The 22,045-nt window shown below is 36.3% G+C and overlaps 1 protein-coding gene across 1 annotated transcript; it reads left to right on the forward strand.

The window, feature by feature from the left end:
• Positions 1–8,677: 8,677 nt before the first annotated feature.
• Positions 8,678–11,182, forward strand: Smp_212230 (hypothetical protein; the record flags this gene model as incomplete). The annotated part of the gene is made up of 4 exons (XM_018793109.1): positions 8,678–8,758; positions 8,935–9,264; positions 9,294–9,482; positions 11,003–11,182. 4 exons carry the CDS (start codon positions 8,678–8,680, stop codon positions 11,180–11,182), a joined length of 780 nt encoding a protein of 259 aa, XP_018647180.1.
• Positions 11,183–22,045: the final 10,863 nt, after the last annotated feature.

A 22,045-nucleotide genomic window follows, 5' to 3' on the forward strand; every position in this document is an offset into this window, starting at 1 on the left:
ATTTTTTGGTTTCTAAAGCACAACTTCCAAAATATATAAGTCTTATGCAATAACAACACTTTATCTTGCATTTAAGTGTAAAGTCAACAATTTTGGTGCCTTTTTCTCTGTATATTCACCACGTTTTTGGTCTGCATGAGATTAGTATCAGTTATTCTGCCTGTATGTTTTGTTTTCAAGTCCCTGTTTTGGTCTCATACACTTTATTGCCATCTGTTACGAGCCCATTTTACTTCGTCACTTGAATTTGGTGGCCACCATAGTGACTGACCATTTTTAATTTTTACTCTTTGGCTGACTGATTTAACTATCCCTAGGGGATTTAAGTCACGATCCCAGTACGATAGTGAGGTGCAAATAAACAAGCAAGCATTTTTGGGGACTTTGACGATTTACCCACCTGATCCGTTTTAAATTTGATAAAACCCACGTTTTTTGATTGCCTGATTAGAATCTTACCAAACTCAACCTTCGTATTTTGAACTTACTGGTGGCGAAAGACGAGTACTTAACTTCCTTCTGTAAGTTAAATAGAACCAGAGTTATACAGGTTTGGAAGTTACATGAAATGCATGATTATGTTCATTTATGATGCTAACCTGGAATTGAAAACCTGTAAGTTGGGGTTATAATGTGTCCATTGTTCCTAAAGTGTTTTTTGAATTTACTACCATACGGGTGGTCCAAACAACTTTATTAAAGTCTGTTAGGCGATCACTTGATATTCACTCAAGGGTTCGAAGGAACGCTTCGCTCTATTCCAATAGGGCCAATTTTATTCCTTCTGATTTCATGTACTTCGGCCGGTAAGTTGAGACACTGTTGATCTAACAGTACTAAATATGGAGGATTATTCTGCCACAGATATTTAAATTACAGCTTGGGTTTAGATCAAGCAGTTGTTAAGGATAGGCAAGAGTATAGCAACCAAAGGTAGGTGGCTAAAAGTCAGTCAGAAACCTGATATTAAAAATGAATACATCAGTACCCGACTCCCAAGTTATCCCCAATCCCATTTTATGTAGGGGTCATACTTCCTGTTTTTCTTTATTGAATGGTGAAATATTATATGTATCAGATCACATCTGACCCAATGCACTTGCTTCCATATTAGTGTATTAAACATTGTGACCAAATGGTCGGGGCTTTTTTCCAGCCTCGTGGCTTAAACAAGTAGTGAAGGTATAGGTTTTACAAGCTGACTGAATAAAGTGTTAACAATCAACTTTTTAACCTTGTAGGAACAAAGGGATATTTTGAGAACTAGTTACGAAGAGTGCGACAGAACAGCAAGATCTATTTCGATAATTGTGTGTATAAGTGTTATATCTAGAGCCTTGATTCTTAATATGCCGCGAACTACTTGACTACTTGAACGATAGAACCCACAAACGTCGCAAAAGAGAGAAGACAAAGACTGGTAAACAGGAAGTTTATTGCCCCAAACAGTGTCAAAATATAGCACAGAAATCTCGTGTATTTATAGTTTTTGGCTGAAAGTAAATTATCATTTAGGTCAACCAATAAGCACATAGGTATCAAACTAATCCATCCAATGGAGAAGCTCCACGTTGGCATTTCTAGAACATTCCCCTAGCCGTGATTGGATGGAATGTCTGCGGCTCTTCCTGGGCTTCTTAGGGCTTCCGAGAGTCTACCGACGGGCCGTCCTTACACCTCCCCCTTTGAAGTCTGTGACGTATGAATTTCTTTTTGGATTTTCTTGAAGCATTGTTGTTGTTCTCGTTTTTCCGTTCATCACCCTTATTGGCTGCGCGCTCTCACTCTTAAGTTTTTCTAGTCGTTGGTTGCGGCCTTCTTTCGGGCCTTTCTCCACCAGAATGTGGAACGGTACTTGTGTGTCTACTGCTGCTGTCCTATGATCCCTTTTTATCTGATTCATATGTCTGGTACATTTTCCGTCCCTTCCACGGACTAAATAAAGTACTTTCCCGATACGCCGTACTATGACACCTGGTTCCCATTTCTGACCGTCTTGATACTTTACAAGTACCTTTTCGCCGCGGTCGTTCGTCTGATACTCTTGTACAGGTTTTCTTCTTTTCTTGGGTGGCGATTTTTTTTCAAATATCCATGGGTTCTTTGCCTGAACTTCTGATTCACCTTCTCCTGCGGCAATGAGTACATCCTCTCCATGTTTTGCCTGGGGACCGATCAACCTTGAGAGTGCATCAGATCTCACCGGACTACATATATGATTAATTGGCTGGTTAGCCAACTGCAACATTTCTATTAGGTCAAGACCAAGCAAATCTAGTCCTGGGCTTTCAGTGAGATATACTTTCACATTCTTCTGTACATTCCCTTTTTTAACTGGGCAGCATATCTCTCCAGCAATATTTACCTTCTCTCCAGATGCACTGAGTGCTAACTGAGTTGTAGGGAGCACCAAGGGTTTGCCAATATGACTCCATGTTTTGCGGCTGATAAGTGAAATATCTGAAGCAGTGTCAAGCTGTAGACGGGCACGGCGTCCATTAATCTCTAAGGTCACATATTTTCTTCGATTATGTTCTGTTCTGGTATGTGCTACCATTATTCTATTGGTTGATGAACAGTTTTTACGTCTTCGGTAATGAACACTCGATGAACGACAGTGCATCTTCTTCTTACAACATGTTTCTTTATGTCCTTTGAGCTGACATCTAGTGCACCGGTAGTTTTTGTATGGGCAGAACCTTTTGTAATGCAGCTCTCCGCAAAACCAACATGCGGATGGAGGCTTCTTAATGGTTGTGTTCTGCTTTTGCATATAGGAATCTTTCTTCCCACTTACTGCCTGTACATAAGGTAGTCGACCATTATTTTCTACCATTGAAGTGTCATGCTTCAAGTTCACCAGATGCTGACATTCAGTAGTCACCTCTTGAAGGGTGATATTTGGACACTGTTCAATTTTGCTTAGAATTCTGGTTCTAATGTCAGCGTCTTCTGAAGATTGTAAGCTGCATACAAAAACAAGACATTTGAATTGGTCTTCTGTCATTGCTGATAGTTTAAAGCGCTCACATTCGCGATTTATTATGCTAGCATGTTGCACCCAGTCATCATTGCCGGCTTTTACTATCTTCAAGCACTGATAGCGAATATTGAACAGGGAAGACTGTTCACCAAAAATTTGCGACAAAATTTTAACTGTTTCTTCGAATGAAATGTCTCTTGGGTTCTTGGGCAGAATGTAATTAGTATATCGTTCATGTTCAATGGTACCCAGCTTTCGTAGTAGCACCCTGACCTTGGCGGCATCATCAAAAGTTTCTAGGTCGACATTAAATACATCTTCATATTTCTTGTACCAAGATTCGAATGTTACACCAGCAACACCATCAAAGTGAAATTCGTGAATGGAATCAATGATACAATCAGCATGCGATTTGGCAGAAACATCTGTAAGTCCATTCTTATTGAGGTTCATCTGCTGGGTTAGTTTTTCGAGTATGCGCATCTGGAATTGTTCAAGCCGTTTTTCATGGCGCTCTAGAAAAGCTTCAAATTGGTCAAAGGTAATAGACATCTTGATAAATTAACCCGTCGCCAGTTGTTATATCTAGAGCCTTGATTCTTAATATGCCGCGAACTACTTGACTACTTGAACGATAGAACCCACAAACGTCGCAAAAGAGAGAAGACAAAGACTGGTAAACAGGAAGTTTATTGCCCCAAACAGTGTCAAAATATAGCACAGAAATCTCGTGTATTTATAGTTTTTGGCTGAAAGTAAATTATCATTTAGGTCAACCAATAAGCACATAGGTATCAAACTAATCCATCCAATGGAGAAGCTCCACGTTGGCATTTCTAGAACATTCCCCTAGCCGTGATTGGATGGAATGTCTGCTAGTTACGAAGAGTGCGACAGAACAGCAAGATCTATTTCGATAATTGTGTGTATAAGTGTTAAAGCCTTTATATACATATACTTTATTTGACAATAGTTTTTCATTCCTACCCACACTTCACTAACTCCTTTTATTCACATGTATCACGTTTAATTTATAGGTCAACTAAGGTCATGTTTGTTATTTTATCTACCACTTCGAATTCAGTAAATTTTCTTTGATTTTTTTTACCTTCTACCACGGTAGTTTTATTTAACATCTGTAATCGACAACCGGCATCTTGATTTTTTGCGTTTGATGGCTAGTTCTTGAGTTTGCTGATTTCATCCGTGGTTTATGGATAAAATCATTTTCTTTACTTTTCAGGGCCTTTCTATATTCCTTAATAATTAGTCAATGTAATGTTTACCGAAGATTTTTCACTTGAAACTATGCAGTTTGGATGTGCTGACTTCCAAGGTAGAGATGGTTAATTAAGACTTCGTTTGCAAACAGATTTAGTTATTATTTAGGTTTTTTCATAGTTTCACTAAATTTTTACAACCACTGTTATTACTCAAGCCAACCTTGAATTACCTTGAACACTAGATCGCAGGTTACGCTGGTTGTCTCTGGCCAAATGCACTCGCTTCATGTTTTATACCTCATTCTCTATCAGTTTGCCGACGAAATATCAGGTATTTGATTTACTTACTGCACGCATTTTCAGGTCGTGATTTTCACATCATCTGGGATAACGATACGTTATTATCCTGAGTTGTATCAGACACTTTAGGATTACCAGTTACCTACTATAGCGGTGGACTTACTTTCTGAACCTATTGAGCACATGGACACTAGTAATTTGGAAATTATTCTTACATGACGCACTGATATTCCTTTGGAGTTCTTTTTAACTTGTTTCTTTACGTTCACCGTTGCAAAACGTTACTAATTTCTAAATATTTTTCATTTTAGTCCTCATAGGTACAAAACCGTCTGAGTATTCGCATAAATTGTGTACATCGTGTTCACCTTTACGTTAAATAGCACTACTGTTATAATCCAACTGTTGTATTTAAATTTATTAAAGGATTTCGCACGTAACTCACAGAGCATAGAATATATGGGGATTCTAGTAATCATGGTACTTGCACTTATCACATATCGGGTTAAACTTACTATGTCACTGGAAGGTAGAATCAAAAGGAAGAAGGCCATAGTTAAATGAGCAACCCCTCAATGAAGACCTTTCTCTAACAGGTTTTCCTGTGATCGGATTTCGGAAGCATTTACTGCTAAGAATTGTAATGGTTGTAGCTTAGTTTAGAAGCTTTACACATTCATGTTTGTAGTCTAGGATGTAGCTGTAAATAAATCCCCAAAATCAATAGCTCATTAAGTGTTCGACATTGGATGCTGACCACGTTGTTTAGGCGGACTTGTTTAACTGAGGGCTTTCGGTCATGCATCCGTACCAGATCACGTTTCGACTCAGCGTGGGACACTGCTCCTACGTTCACTAGCCAGCTTAGAATAAACGCTTCGCGATATGTTGATGACGTATCAAATATATCTTTCCTACCTCTTCTCGTCTGACTTCTGACTTCCATTGGTCGGGGAAAAGCTTCGCATATAGAAGGTGCTACTGGTAGCAGGTTGTAAAATCAGAATACTAGTCGTATCTTCAAGGGAATAAACCCCACGAGCTGGGGGTTTTAGTGAACTAGGTAAAATTACTCGTCATAGTTGTAGGTATGTGGTGTGGTCTACTTATATCTATATAAGTAGTATATGGTGTTGGTCAGACATAGAATGTATTTTGCTAGAAGACCGATGTGCAAAGAACTGAAATGAAGCGCAATCGTTTGGAAAATGCATGAGCAATGAAATTAGAGAAGAAACAGAGAAGATTGAAACAATTGGTTGTTAATTTGCAAATTGACTGTTCATTGTTTGGTTATCAGAATTTACTGAGATAGTCTGTAATTTCTGCTTAAATACATTCGATTGTCCGCAACCGTTGTTTTGTTCATTACAAGTAGAACGTAGAAACTTCATAACTTCTACACTACTCCAGAACGTATGAGTTACAGTCACTTAAGAAGTGATAATAATCATCAAAGGGAGGGGTTCTCATATACATCCATAATAATATGGATACTTTGTCATTTCGATGGGGCAGTTGTGGAGTCACTAGTCGTGGACTCACTTCCGAAGATTTTACATTTATGCCAGTTGCCATCTAGCAGAATCTGAACCGCCCAGTCGAAGAGTCTGTTTAAAAAAAAAACCACGTTGAGCTCCGGCGCGAGACTACATGATGCTTGATATTAAATCTAAGCGGCCTGCTTAAATATCTGAACTACCTGTTCCGGTCATCTAGATATTACTACAAGTTATCTGTTTCCTTGTTTGTTTTAACAGGTCATTATGTCATTTAACTGCATAACATATTCAGGTGCGTTTGTAAAAAGCTTGCGACCATTTGCTGTACAAGTTACAAAAAAGTACAATCAGAGACATGGTGATGGCAGGCAACATGCATTGAAAAGAATGAATATTATTCAGATGTGAACTTCTGAAATGCTAATATCTGACTGGCGATCACTCATTATATATCGTCAATATCAATCGAGAAATAAGAAACGGAAACTCACTGAAATACTTTGTGCTGAGAATTCAATATTGCACCAAAAATATAATATTGAATAAAACTAGTATTGAATATAAAAAATAATGTTCCCGATATAAACTGAAGAGATCTGTAGAATTGAAGTCTACTTCGTCATTGGTGTTATAATGACAATTGACCTAATCCTAAAATTGTAGATATGTCATGATGTAACTGCTTAACCTGTTAGAGCTTACGTGGAAGTCACATCATTGTCTACATTGACTCATCGTATCGTAACATTTGATAATATTATGTCTGGAGTTTCCAAAGGACACATTAGGGCTAAAGATAGAATGATATGTTTGCGACACGATACCCGACGCATGTGAGATAAGATTTGAAATTTGGGATCCTTGAAGAGAGCATTTTCAGGTAGGAAGAGAACATAGTTCAAGGGTTTCAACGGGGATCAAAGTGGTGAAAAGTTTGTCGGACCTTTCTATTAAAGATAGACTGAGGTGTCTCAACCTATTTCCGCCACCTCACCACAGGTCTCGAGTTGACTGAGTGGTGATGGCAGTTATGATATTCTCCCATCATCGTTGCAAGAAAATTCAGGTTTACTAGCTGAATCAGATCTGCAAAACGTTGAGACTTTATCGAACTGTTTTAGCAAAGTCTACTCTATGTGTATTGTTAAAAAAAGTTTGTCCTAATCTCGCCGTTGAGGCACCAGCCACAGAACCTGTACATGTGACTGAGGAAACAGTTTTTCCATTGATCACTGACCTGAAACCTTGTGGGATACTGGAGTCTGATAGGTTACACTTACAACTGCTGTCTTGAGGACATTATTTCTAGACCACTCGCGATGCTCTTCACCATGACCCTTTCACCTACTCAACCACTTAGAGATTGTAAAGATGCTATAGTCCTTCCTATATTTAAAGATGGCCAGAGATAGACTGCATCTAACTAACGACCTGTCAGTCTAACCAGCATAGTCGTTAAGTTATTTGAAAAGATACTTCGGGTCAAGATACTAAGTAGCATAGATCCGTACAATCTGTTAACTTCCAAGCAACATGGGTTTCGAAACAAGCGTTCATGCTTGACCAACTTATTTATTGCGAGAGAGGATTGGACAGCAGCCTTAGATAACAGACTGTCTGTCTACTGATGTGATATTCACAGATTTTAGCAAAGCGTCTTAGCTCTCGAGATTCTGAATAACAGGTGCTGTACATGAATGGATAAGAAACTTGTTATGTGACCTCAGGCAGAGAGTGAGAGTTAATAGGATCTTATCTGAATGGAAGCCAATCAAAAGTAGTGTACCCCAAAGCACTATCTTAGATCCCCTACTTTTCCTTCTCCATGCCAATGAATTACCGCTATCGTTTGAGTCATCGACATTATTGTTTGAGGATGATGTCAAAATCTGGAGAGCGATAAGAAAGGAGGCTGGCCACTTTCATCTCCAAGCTTAGACGAATTAGTCGGATGGGCTCGTGGTTGGGGCGTAGAAGTTAATTCCAGGAAGAACGTGCTCATACACATCGGGCACGGTAATAGTTACCATTATACTATTGGTGGTACATTTCTTCCACGCGTTCAAGAACATAAAGACTGAGAAGCAATAATAATTCACGACTTGCAAATAATTAAGCATTGCAATGCAGCTGCTCCCAAAGGGTCGCATGCGTTTTGGTCACTTCACTGAGCATTCAAATTCTTTGACGAAATGTTCCGAATTTTACATCCCAATTATGTAAAACCACATTGAGAGTGCTGTGTTCAAGCGTCTGGCCCGTGTTGGATTATTGATACTAACTCACTTGGACGTGTTCAGCGTGTGGGAATAAAATTGGTGAAGGGTCTTTCTAAACTCCTTTACTATGATCTTAAAACGCCTGGACATTTTCCCGTTATCATATCGTAGGTCGTGAGGTGGCCTTATATTAGAATTTCGTATCTTTAATTACGATTTTAGTGTTAACATATCCTATCTTTTTGTTCCCATCAGCACTAATAATCTCCGAGGTCATAGCAAGAAGGTTCACAAACCGCGATCTAATAAACTTAGAGTGGGGTTCCGTTTTTCTCAGCCCCAACAGTGAACATTTTCAGGGAAAAGCTGGACGTTCACTGAAGAGCAAACTGTCAGGATTGGTACAGGTCCATCAACCTACTATCCCTATTATTGAGTACTGAAAATGGAATGTTTTTCGTTTGTAGGTCAGTGTGTGTGCTGATTTTGATCTTCAGGGTCGCGCTCGCGGCAACCTATGTCTTCGGAGAAGTTAGAGTCGTTTCTGAGTCAATTATCAAATACAGACCTATCTAAACTGCCTGAGCTTATTCAGTCTATCACTGAATGTCCAGGTTTGATTTCTGGTTGGACATATGCCTTTATTTTCTCGAGGTTTGTTCGTCTTTGGGGAATTTCTTGATCATCCAAAAATTAAATCGATTGAGAATGGGGAATATTCTCAGTATTATAACTTAATGAACTTATTCTGCTACGGCACGTTCGAATTACTTTCTACCAATCGGTTTGCATATCCTGATTTACGACCGACCCAAGTTCGGAAGCTAAAGCAGCTCTCAATAATTGATGAAGCACATAACCAGAAACACATACCTTATGATCTTCTGTTTAAGAAGCTCGACATTACGTCTTCAAGAGAACTTGAAGACCTTGTTATCGAACTTTTTTATCTTGAAGCTATAACAGGAAAACTTGACCAACAGAAAGCATTGTTAGAGGTAAACTCTGCCATTGGACGTGATATACGTATGGAACAGGTAAAATGATAATATATTTAACCATTTAGCAGATAGATGAACTGCATCAAAAGCTGGATTCATGGAACGTGCGAGTCGAGTCTGTATTGGCTCATATAGCTAATGAAATAAAGATGGTCAATGATCGGCGATATGAATCAGAGTTACATCAGAAGGAGATTTTAGAAGCGTCATTGTCTATCAAAGAGGCCTTGCGTGGCCAAATGGCAAAAACAGACGTACGTTTTCTTGCTTGTGGTTGCAAGACAACAAAACTGTAGTGGGGAACTTTGACGGGCCTATGGTTTTGATATACTTGTTTGTTTTATATGTGATGTATGGAAATAAACCCTCTAGTAGTAATTTGCGGAAGCTGTTGGGTCAATATACTGCCTCCACGCCATCACATATTCAGCAATATATGATGTGATTCAAATATAATCGGATGTGTTGTGATCTTAAAATTACCTATTTTCTTTTTTCAACGGATTTCAAACAATAATCTATTTAAGGTATTGACTTATATAAAATTGACGGAATCTTTTCTAATCCACAAACCCGCTAGTTGCTTCGTGGGCATGTTAAGAGTTTTTTGTATTTGTTATCTTTATCGATGACCGAGGGCAAATGAATTAAGTAAGGACTAAAATCCAAATGTTATTGAATATATATTTCACTGATTGAATTCACTAGCATGTACAGTAGTAGTAAACAATAAAGTTATAGTTGGATTGAATAGGCACAACTGGACTGAAATAAAATCAGTATTGCATGAACACCAGGTAGAGGCCTCTTTGTAATTGTATTCCATTTATATTGACACTGACACTTAGGGTCACCAGTAATGGTATTAGAATATAAATAACAGTGGTAACGGAATAACCGGCAGTTACGTTGTTGTAAAGTAAATCCGTGACCAAACTAGACTGGTATAATTTGGACTATCATGATATGAATACAAGCTGTCCGGTGTCAATTAGCCAGCGTATCAGTCAATCAGTCAGCTACAACATAGGACCAGGCACATATATGCATCAGTCCAAGATGTCATACCTCATCAGCACAACAAGATGAACACCGAATTCATAGAATTTAATGGTGATAATATATAAAAGATTGTATATAAGGATATAGTACAGTCAGCGTGTCAAGTACTTATAGATCAATATAATGATAGAATATGACTAACGGTTATGTAGATAGACACAATCAACAAAATAAATATTAGGATTCACATATAAGGCATTCGAATTAATCACATAACTGAGCATAAATTGATCGATAGAATGGAACTAATGCATTTGACAGTATCGTGTTCCAAAATAAATATACAATTATGTTCATTTAACATGTTTGTATTAGCTACCATAGAGGTCCATGTGACTGAACATCTCTCCAGGTCTTAGTGCTGTAGCATAGAATATGCATCTTTTTGCAGTGGAAGTTAGAGTAGCTTACTGAAGTTTTGTGCTGTTACAACGTGTACCAAACTAACCGTTTGGCTCGTTTATTGGTGTGCTTTATATAGGTGGATATTATTTCTAATGCATAAGAGTACTTCAAGGATGATAGATGTCCCATTTCCTGAAGTATGCTAGCAAAATTGTTGATAATCGGGACTTTCTAAGCTTCAAAAGATTCATTATATACTGATGGATTGACTGTAGGAGTTAAATTTTGCCATTTAGTTTGTTCGGTATGTGGATTAAAATTCAAATCTGCGAATTATGGTACTATAAGTTCTTGTTCCATTTTGTAGGCTCAAAGTTTACGGATGGATATGGACGACATACTTATTCATCCAGATTTATTAGAAAGTCGTGTAGAAGCAACCCGTCAAAGTTCAAGCAATACTGAAAGTGTTGGTGATCGTGATGTTCGCAGTCGAATAACTGTTTTTAAAAATCTCCGACATGGCAAATCTTCCAAACAACAGTAATGTTTAACAACTGAGAACATGTATGATTTGATATTCTGTGTAAAACTTTTATAAATTACTGCAACTCAGAGTGCTGCGTTTTACCTTGAATTTTTCGCAATATCAGAGTTTTGGATATACAGCAGTCAATTTATTATAAATTTTTCTTAAAGCAACTTTTTGAAAATAAAACCAGAATTCTAGGTAGTTGATCATTTTCATACTAATCAAAGTCTTGGTAAATATCAGTTGATAGTATAGTTTTGGGGATAAATTGTCACAATATCGTACTTCTGAATGAACTTTTTTCATTAAGTATGTTTTTTATATTTTCCGCAAACTGCATTTTGATTATCGAGTCTTTACTTTGAGGTGGAGAAAATTAACTGGACATTTTTACTAATATTTAACGTGATATCCGCATTTTATTTTGTTGCTTATTAGTGTTTTACTCTGGGCTTCTCCGTTGACTTGAACTTGTACAGTCAGTTCCTTAAGTCATAGTATTACTACAAGACATTTACTCCAAACTGTGCTTATTGTATTCAGTGATTAGGAATGCTGTGTTTCCGTCTAAATATCACTGGGTTCTGGGGTTTGATATTTATTTCTTTTATCAAATGTGTAAAATGTATAAAAATGGTTTTTGCTTCTTGACCACTGAAGGATTCAAGTCATGACTTTAGCTGTTAGCATTAAGAAATGCAAAAGTGTAGCCTGTTTTTCACAGTTCCAAGGTATGCATATAGTATATAAAACTAACCATCTGTACCGACAAAGCTGTACTAGCGTGTGATACCCTTGTTTATACTTTTTCTCTTTACTAAAGCTAAACTCCTCACTATCTTAGTCTTAGCATTGACCTGTAATGATATTTACTACACTTATATATTAAATATTTGCTATATAATCAGTTTTTTCTACCTCCGCACATATCTTCAGAAACTATTCTCAACAGATTAGTGGTAGTACTGTGGAATCTACGTAGGGTATGTATCACGCTTGGATCTTAACTATTCCGTCCCTGGATCGATACATACTTGTTCCAGGTACTACTTTGTCTATGACTGACTGGTTTCATAATGATCGTCTCAACTGTTCGATTTCACAGCCGCTAACATGTACTACTTTAGTGAAAAAACTAAGGTGGGGAAGACCAATTCGTTTTTTAAGGCAGAATTACACATTGACTTAGTTAGATATGAAGATCATACATTAAGTACATTCTTTGCACATCTTTGCGTTGCCCTTTACCTACTTCATCATTCTTCTAATCCTGGTGTTATTTCTATTGCTCGTCTTTTTCCTTTCTATTCTCTTCAATTTTATCTTCTGTTGCCAGGCATTCCACTCCCGGTTGCGGCTACATACTACTTATATCTGTCGGCATGGGTAGCATACATCACACTATCATCTGATTTTATTCTTAGTCTAAAGCAAATTGATATGGAAGGGGTTATAGGACAGGTTATGTTATGCTGATGTTATATATTTGTATTTGGCACATATTGTTTGGGAAATTGGTTGTGTGTCTGCAAGTTCTAAAGTGTTTTATAAAGCTTATCGACTTCAAGTTTTCATTTGATGTCTAATCAACGTCCTTCAAATATCTGGTAAAGTGAAATAAACGGACCTTAGTTCTAACTGGGTCAAACTCGCTTATAGCCGCGTCAGTAAGATATTTCATTTGAGATGCAAAAGCATATCACACATAACTGTCTCTATCTGATCAGAATAGCGAAATTATGTTTATTTGTGAACATGAATAAGAATTTGAGATCTTTGGGTATAGTCAATGTGATTTATAGATTTATGGATATTTTACGTAGATCCTTTTGACGGTGGAGTCATTTTTAAAAATAAATTCATATTTATGATTCCTTGAAATTATTTATTTCGAGCCATTTTATAGTCGTAGATGGTGGTTTAGTCTACCTTACATTCGTTCAATATTATTTGTGTAAATTCTTGTTTATAGTTCTAATGGTACCCCTAATTTTGACACAACCACATAGCAGTGACCTTTGTAATCTATGTTGTGATCGCCGTAGCTAAAAGTGGTGGTACAACAATTTGTTGAGTTAGCTGAAACCAGACTTCGGTAGAATTTTGGCCAACTTCTACAACGGATTGTTAATCCATCTCTAATCAAATGCCACAATGATCTTTTTCACTAACACAAAAGCTGTCAAATGAAGTTTTCAGTAATTTTTAGATCATAGATATTTCTGACCACTGTCACCAGATTTTACAGTTTCATCAATCAGTTAAAGACATTTTGACAGTTAAAATTTAATAGAGGTTTCTTGTGTGAGACCCACGCATAAAATTTCGGATTCTATTCAGGGACCTGAGAGATGGTACGGTTTGTGGACCCCATGATCACAGGTCACACGGGTGTTCAGTAGTGATTCTACCGAGTATGAGTGCTGGGAACTGCGGAGGAAGGGATGTGAGGGGGAGGAGCTCTTTCAGTTAAAATGATCTCACCAGCTAAATAAATTGACTGTCGAAACAGTAGGTTTTGAAAATGTAACAGTTTGTGCTTGATTTATTTGTTTTCTATGTTGTTTATTCGAGAAAAACGTTTTGTTATTATGACTTGTTGGTAAGTGATAATAAAAATAGTGTAATTAGTTTGCTGGCTATCGTAGTTAGATGTCGCTATATTTACTTATATCTTGTATTTATGTATTCTAGTTGTGTAGAATAAAACTGTTGGTGCGCATTTCATACAGCGAATAATTTTTCAAATACATTCCGTCCCCACATACTTTTATTGATTTCCAAGAGACATGTGAAATACAAGAAATGTTAAAAATAAGATGAATATTTCGAGAGGGATTCTTTACCTGTTTATAAATACTAATCTAACACTATCTCATGTTTACTTGGCTGTAGTTCACAAACATATATACTGGGAAATCATTATAACATTAGTGTTGAAAACAGTATGGATAGATAATTTGTCAGCGAAAATATAGGAAAACTAACACTACTTCAGTTAAAGTAGACGATATAAAATATGATAAGGTCATAGACTGTCTAGAAATACAAACATAAGTAACAACTGAAAGAAGCATGACAATTCCACAGGCCTTTGGGTGAAAATTCAGTTAATTGGAAATTAAAGCATGAGATCTCTGTGCTAACTCAACTATGAGTCTCTAGCCAATGTGACTGCTGTGATGCCGTTGACGTGACTTCACAAACACTACAGTTTATCATTATTTTGGGATGTTTAGTGACTCAAATCACTGATCCACTATCCGTCAGACAACGTAAAATCAAAAGTTAAATGTGAAGGTTTATGGAACAGTGCTTTTTTGGTTTACCTATATATCTGAAAGCGTAAATCAGACATAAGAAAGCAAGTAGAAAATCAATCGATAGGCAGACAGACTGACAAACAAAAACATTACAGGATTAAGTCAAGCGTGCATACAAAATAAGGCCTCTACAGAGTTAATCATTATTTTACAGATGATTCCTAAAAATAAAAAGGTATGCAATAAATCTAAACTGAATGTAGTCAGGGCTATAAAATATAAGGCTATGCCATTGAGACCGATTTTGACTCACTTGAAGTCTCCAATCGTAGGTTACGATTATCAGTGAGCCTGTACATCTACAACTGATGTGTATATTCCATCGATATATATATATATATATATATATATATATATATATATAATCTGCGTGTATCTCTGTTGGAAGAAAATGTAGTCTAGAAACATTTTTATTTTCAACGGAAAGTAGTAAACACAGAAAGAAAACAAGGATGCATTGTCACTCTCAATAGTCTATATATTGCTATGTCCAATACTCTTCCCGAATAAGTTATAAAATATGCACAATATTAATGGTGATAAAATGATATTCTGCATAGAAAAAGGAAAATCTAATAGAGTTAATAAGCAATTATAATACAAATAGAAATATATTTAAGTTTTAATTTTAAGTCTAGTAAAGAAAAACAAACGAAAGTATCGTCTTTTATATTGGATGAGTTTTCCCTGATTATTTCTCACGGAAGGCAAAACAAAACAGGAGAAAGGAGCGATTTAATTTGATTTTGTTCAAATATCGTTTTGCAGAATTCCATTTTCTCAAACTTGTGCAATATTAGCTGAAATAAACATAGGTCAAATAGAAATAAATGTACAATCTATGGTTTATGTAATATTTTGTCATAAAGTGACTAAAAATAATTGTTATTATTAGTAATTAACTGAGTACTGGGTAGATTCGAGATGTACATTTATTTTGTTGTTTAACTAGTGATAGACAAGAAATTTATGCATGAAAAGGGTCATATGAATCAGCTATATAAGTTTTCAGTGATATTCTAAGTTAAGACAATTATCCATTTATGAAAAACAGGAGTTTGTAGATTTGAAAATCCTTATTCACTGCGAATCATATGATCATAAAGCCTTCGACTGGTGAGAAGACATATTAGGAGTGAATCTATATAGATAATTTGTACTTACATTTTTCTAGCTTTTCATTGTTGTTAAGACGAACAACATGTATCCGTAATCCGAATGGCGAGGCAAATTATGCATTTTTCTGCATATATGTACATGTTAAGTTTTCTGAACTCTGCCTGTAGCTCCTCCAGGATTACTGCTGGTCGCAATCTTGGATTCAAGAGAAGAGTTGAACATGGGGTCAGTAACCCCATCCCGTAGAACGACCATACTAAAAAACACGCTAACCAGAAGAATCATCTAAACTCCGCCCTGAGAATAGAAAAATCATCATTTATAAGAGTTGTGACCTATCACGGTGAAAATCGAGATTCTTCAGAAATCACGAGGCCGACGCTCCTTCTAACGACCAGAACAACAATTCATATAGGTGCATAGAGTGTCCGGATAAAGTAGGAGAGCGAGAGGACTAGTGAAATAGCTACGGAAATGAAATACAACTTGACGGTGCTCGGAATCAGTGAAACCCATCGAACCCAAACTGGAAACAAAAGGTTAGATTTAGGAGAGTTGCTGTTGTACTCTGGTCATGAAGAAGAAAATGTTTCTCACACACAGGATGCTGTTTAAAGAATAATGAAAAACATTTATAGAATGGAAATCTCATCATTTCAAGATCATCGAAGCATCCTTCAAAACAAAGAAGTAGGGAATCACAATGAATGTTGTCCAATGTTATGTACCCACCAATGACGACGATAAAGATCAGTTCTATGAGAGGCTTAAATCGATCATAGCGAGATGCCCAGGAAGGGATCTGACAATCCTGTTGGGAGATCTAAATGCCAAAGTCGGGATGGACAACACCGGATATGAAGATATCACGGTGTGACATGGACTGACTGGGAGAAAGGAACGAGAATGGTGACAGATTTGCATTCAACAAACTGGTTATGGGTGGCACTATAATACCCCACAAACGCATACGCCAAGTTACATAGGTCTCACCGTATCACATTACAGAGAACCAGATCTACCATATGTGCGTCACTGAAAAATTCAGGTCAATGGAGAACATGAGAACCAGGAGAGGAGCTGAGATAGCTTTAGATGAAACTAAAGCTAAATAAGTACTGGACAACTGAAGAAACAGCATTACAAAGGTTTAATACAGCTTTTCTTGAAGATACTGACAAACTCAACGAATTCAAGATAGCTCCTAGCAACAGGTTTCAAGCCTTACAAGATCTACTTAAAGAAGAGGAAGCCACTATGGAGAACAACTGAAAAGAGATTAAAGAAGCACAAACTTCAACGTATCAGGAGGTTCCAGACCTCAAGAAACAACATACAGAATATATTTCTATTGAAACACTGGGCAGTTGAAGAAGAACAGATAAAGCCAAGGCACAAACTGAATACACAAAAGCAAATAAACAAGTGGAGAAGGGCATTGGAGCTGACAAGCAAAATTACTTAAAAGACCTAGCAACGACAGAGGAAACAGCTGCAACAGAGGGAAATATCGAATAACTATACAACACAACGAATAAACTAGTAGGAAAATACGGTAAACCAGAGACAAAAAAGGCAAAACAATCACTGAAATTCGAAATCAGAGGAAGAGGTTAGCAGAATACTTCGAGGAACTGCTGAATAGACCAGCCCCATTGAATCCACCGAACATCGAAGCAGCACACACTGACCTTCCCATAGATGTCACTCCACCAACGATCGAAGAAGTCAAGATGGCCATCAGACAAATCAAGAGTGGTAAAGCGGCAGGACCTGACAATATACCAGCTGAGGCACTGAAGTCAGACATTCAAGTAACTGAAAACATGCTTCACCTTTTAGTCAAGAAGATTTGGGAAGAGGAACAAGTGCCAACGGACTGGAAAGAAGGATACCTCATCAAGATACCAAAGAAAGGAGATCTGAGCAAATGTGAGAGCTACATAGGCATCACACTGCTATCGGTACCAGAAAAAGTTTTCAACAGAGTGCCGCTGAACCAGATGAAGTATTCAGTAGACGCTCAACTTCGGGATCAACAGGCTGGATTCCGTGAGGATCGGTCGTGCACAGACTAAATTGCGACACTACAGATCATTGTTGAGCAATCAATTGAATGGAATTCGTCACCATACATCAAGTTCTTTGACTATAAGAAAGTGTTTGTTGGTGTGGATAGGAGGACATTATGGACACTATGGTGTATCTGAGATCTTCATCATATGGAATTAATACGACGTTCTGCTCTGCAAATTCGTGCGTGGAAGACAGCTGACAGATGCGTTCCAAGACAAGACTGCTTACTCTCCTCCTTTCTCTAGTAATGTTGTCGGTATTTAAACCATCTAGCTCGAAAAACTTAACGGCATATATATATATATATATATATATATATATATATATATGCAGTTATCATAGTGCTCCGCTTCAAATGTTCAGTTATGATATTGGATGTGCTCTTCATTCTAGTTGTTATGATCTCTCTTATTGCTTAGAATTCTTTGGACACTTTGCGTCACTCTACAAGTCCTCAAACCAGAACACGGTTGAACAGAAACGTAATTATATTCCACACAAACAATACTGAATGGGAGTAAGAGTCACAGTAGGGAAAACGTTAAAATCTTAATAATTTTACACTAGGAGATTCTAGATTCTTCTTCAAGTATCTGCTGCGTCGATTGTCTAAGAAATGGCCAATCAACGTGTTCCAACACAATCCTTCACAGAACGTGCTTTTATCAAATCTATATCTCGCTAACGGGAGTTATCCTCACCTATTATGTAGTCAACCTAAAATAGGGCAACGTTTGACCAAGGAGGAATATGAATTTTTCTAAGTCACCATACTTTCCGATAAAACGACAAAAATGGAGATAAATAAAACCAGAAGCATTGAGATGGTATTTATTTGAAATGCAGTGAAAGGCTAGACATAAAATATATGGTTCAGAATGAATATCTGAGATTTAGGAGTAAAATTGTTTGGCCACTTCATATAAGGTTTTGAACCATATACCACGATTATTGTTGAGATGCCAACTAGGAAGTCTGCCATGCTCGACGTGGCTCAGGTAAACAGTCAATGAATTAATGACCTGTAGCTATGTCTTGTTACATCTGCTCTTTGTAGTCTTCCGACCGAACATAATGATAATTAGCACGGCTCATCAGCTTAAGATGGTTTTATTGGATGAAGACTTATTACTTGCTTCATGTTGATTAAACTCAAGGACTATACTCTTATCACAGTATTAAAAGTTAGGTAAGATCTATTACTCAATGTTGTGGGTTGGTCGAAGTTAAACTTGTATATCATTGGATCCCGGCCCAGTGATCAAGAGCTTAAGCGTTCGCGTGCGACACCAAAAGTCCTGGGTTCAATTCCCGGTTTCGAGTATATGGAGTCGCAGTGCTGAGTAATCCGATAACAGGATGAAACATCCGTCCAGTGTTTCCGGGTTTTCAGTGGCTGTTGACAATCCCCACTTTATTTTTGTTAACAGGAGAATATGGATTATTTATCTAAATTTTCTGTTTATATATATATATATATATATATATATATATATATGATATTCTAAGTTCCAGAACAACCATGGCTTACCAATATATGAAACTTGTTTACGCACATCACACGCTTCATTCTACCGTTAATAAATAAATGGAGAAATCAACATTATCAATAAAAATAAGATAAATACAAGTTAAGAGAATGATAATTTAGATAGACTATTCATAACAACTAGAAGATAGGTGCTGTAAATATGAAGTTTCAGTGTGAGTTTTTACATATGATAACTTTGTCTAAATCACAATGCATTACTTGGATTTATTTATTCTAATAGTTTTGTTAGAATTCCCTGTTGATGAAAAATTGAGTTTAAAGCGTACATTTAGTTCTATCGATAAACTATAAGCTAGATTTTTGTAGTGTGATGAGTATTAAAACCTTAACTGGGATTCGAACTCAATGCATTTATTTTTATTAGGAAAGCGCGTTTTCAGTCCTACTGTGGTGTGGGTTACTTATATCCACATAAGTAGTATATTACGATGCTCGGGCATTCAATGTATTTCAGTAGAAGATCAAGAAGGAAAGAACGGGAAGGAAGCGCAATTGGTATGAAAATGCATGAACAATAATAATCGGAGACAATGAACTGATATTTGCAGAAGGAACGGTCAAGATTAAGACAATTGATTAATAGTTTGCAAATTGACTACTTATGGTTCTCATATTCGACTGAGATATTCTGTAAATTTGTGCTCAAATACATTCGATTGTCTGCACTCGTTTTCTTGTTCACTATACTACTTTTAGTCATTCTAAGATAATATCACAATATTATATTATGTAGTATCTAAGTATTTGTTCAAGAACATTTATGACTAGGAAGACTAGTTAATCCAGTTCGCGCGCGAAACTGATAGGTCCTGGGTTCGAATCTCGCGAGTGCGGGATTGTGGATGCGCGCTGCTGAGGAGTCCCATAATAGGATGAAACGGTCATCCAGTGCTCCCAGGTTTTTTTATGGTGGTCTAGCTTCAAATGATTCATGATCTCAACTATAAAAATTCATCCATTTATATAATGTAAATACAATTTTTTAAACTTAAAAATAACTGAACGTTATATCATGATGTATGGAATATTAAAAAAAACAAAAAAACTTGGCATAAAAAACTAAAATAAAATTTTGAAAACTTAAGCTAATCTATTTTCAGAAAAATTTTCCTTAAAACCAATAATCCATTTAAAACATCTAGATGAATTGATAATTTATAGACTAAATAGAATTAGAACAGCACATGTAAGTGAACAATATTGTTTTCAATGAGATCGTTATCAGGCTTGACTCTAATATACATGAATATTTATACGATAATGTTAGACCAATCAAGGCTATTTGAGTCAATAATCACAATCAAATAGAATACGTCACCAAGCATAGTTGGTAAAAGTAAAAGTTGATAGTGGGAAGATAGATGTACTGATAGTAGTAAGAATAATGAAATACGGTAACAAACGTGGGTAAATAGACTTAGAATAGTCATCACAAAACATTAAAATCATTACGTAATAAGAAGTATGTAAATAATTAGATAGTGAAGAATAAAAACGGAAGGAGGCAGAAAACTCCAAACAAATAATAATATCATTTGTTATGTTCGGTCATGGAAGGGATAGGGGAGTTACAAATTCCTTATGTACACATAAATTGGGGTGAAATGTACGAACTCCTATGACTGCTGCTATATGAAGGAGACTGGAACGAACTCCGTTGGGAAATGATGGAGGTGTACGATAGATCACTCGATTATTGACTAAAATGGCCTTGATTAGTCTAACATTTTCCTATAAATATTCATGTATATTAGAGTAAAGACTGATGACGATCTAAATAGAATTGACCAATGATAACAAGTTGAATATGTTTGGGAGAAATGTTAACAATGGAGTAAACATATTAAAATGAATTGATTATTATTTTCTTGTAGTCAAGGTAAAACAAAATTAAATTAAAGTGTTTATTTGACTAGACTTTAAAAGTATCAGATATAAGGAAAGATTTATTGGATGGGTAATACTTAATTGGAAAAAATAAATAAGGAATCAAAATGTTTGTTAAGAAGTGAGTATTTCATTGCAAGGGATTTCGTAAGATTTTGTATAAAGTAAATGAATAAATTGCTTTTTTAAGTCATTAACATGTAACCGATTTATAAATTTAAAAGATAATGGTGTTATTGTAATGTTAAGGGAGTTCGATAAATTTTGAAGAAACTATTGAAGGAATTGAAGACAAACATCAGATTATAGGAGAAATCTGGGTCATCATTATATATATTGGACAATCATTATGAGTACTGAGTTGCGAATAGCTAAGTTAGGAACGAGTTTAATCATAAATCACACTAAGATGAATTTAGAATGTGTTATATGTACACAGATGAGATATTACTTATTTAAAACATTTTTTCTGAACTCACTTTTAATTGCTCAGTAGGAGCAAGAAACTGTGGGTTAATCTTCTTTATGGTCTTTTGAAAAAGTTTGGAACTATTACCTAATGACTTTTGTCTTGTCATTTTTGTAGTAATTTTGACTTAAGAAATAATAAGTATTCCGTTTTCATCTTCAGCTAAGAACTATCTGGTGTATATTTCCAAGAAATCACTTTAAAATAATAAATCATTTATGAATTACTGAAAATTGTAAATGCATTTAAAATATTTGATCCACATAAATTCTAAACTCTTATTCATTGGATCTGTGGTTACGTATATTATTTATCGAAAAATGCTAAACTATTGTTGATCAGTAGGGGTTTTGTGGAGATTTCAGTATTTTCATAGTTGAAATCATGAGTCAATTGAAGCTAGACCACCATCGGTTAAGTGCTCTGGAGCGAAACTGGTAGCTCCTGGTTTC

This window comes from Schistosoma mansoni (genome assembly GCF_000237925.1).
Source record: "Schistosoma mansoni, WGS project CABG00000000 data, supercontig 0206, strain Puerto Rico, whole genome shotgun sequence".
Lineage (NCBI taxonomy): Eukaryota > Metazoa > Platyhelminthes > Trematoda > Strigeidida > Schistosomatidae > Schistosoma > Schistosoma mansoni.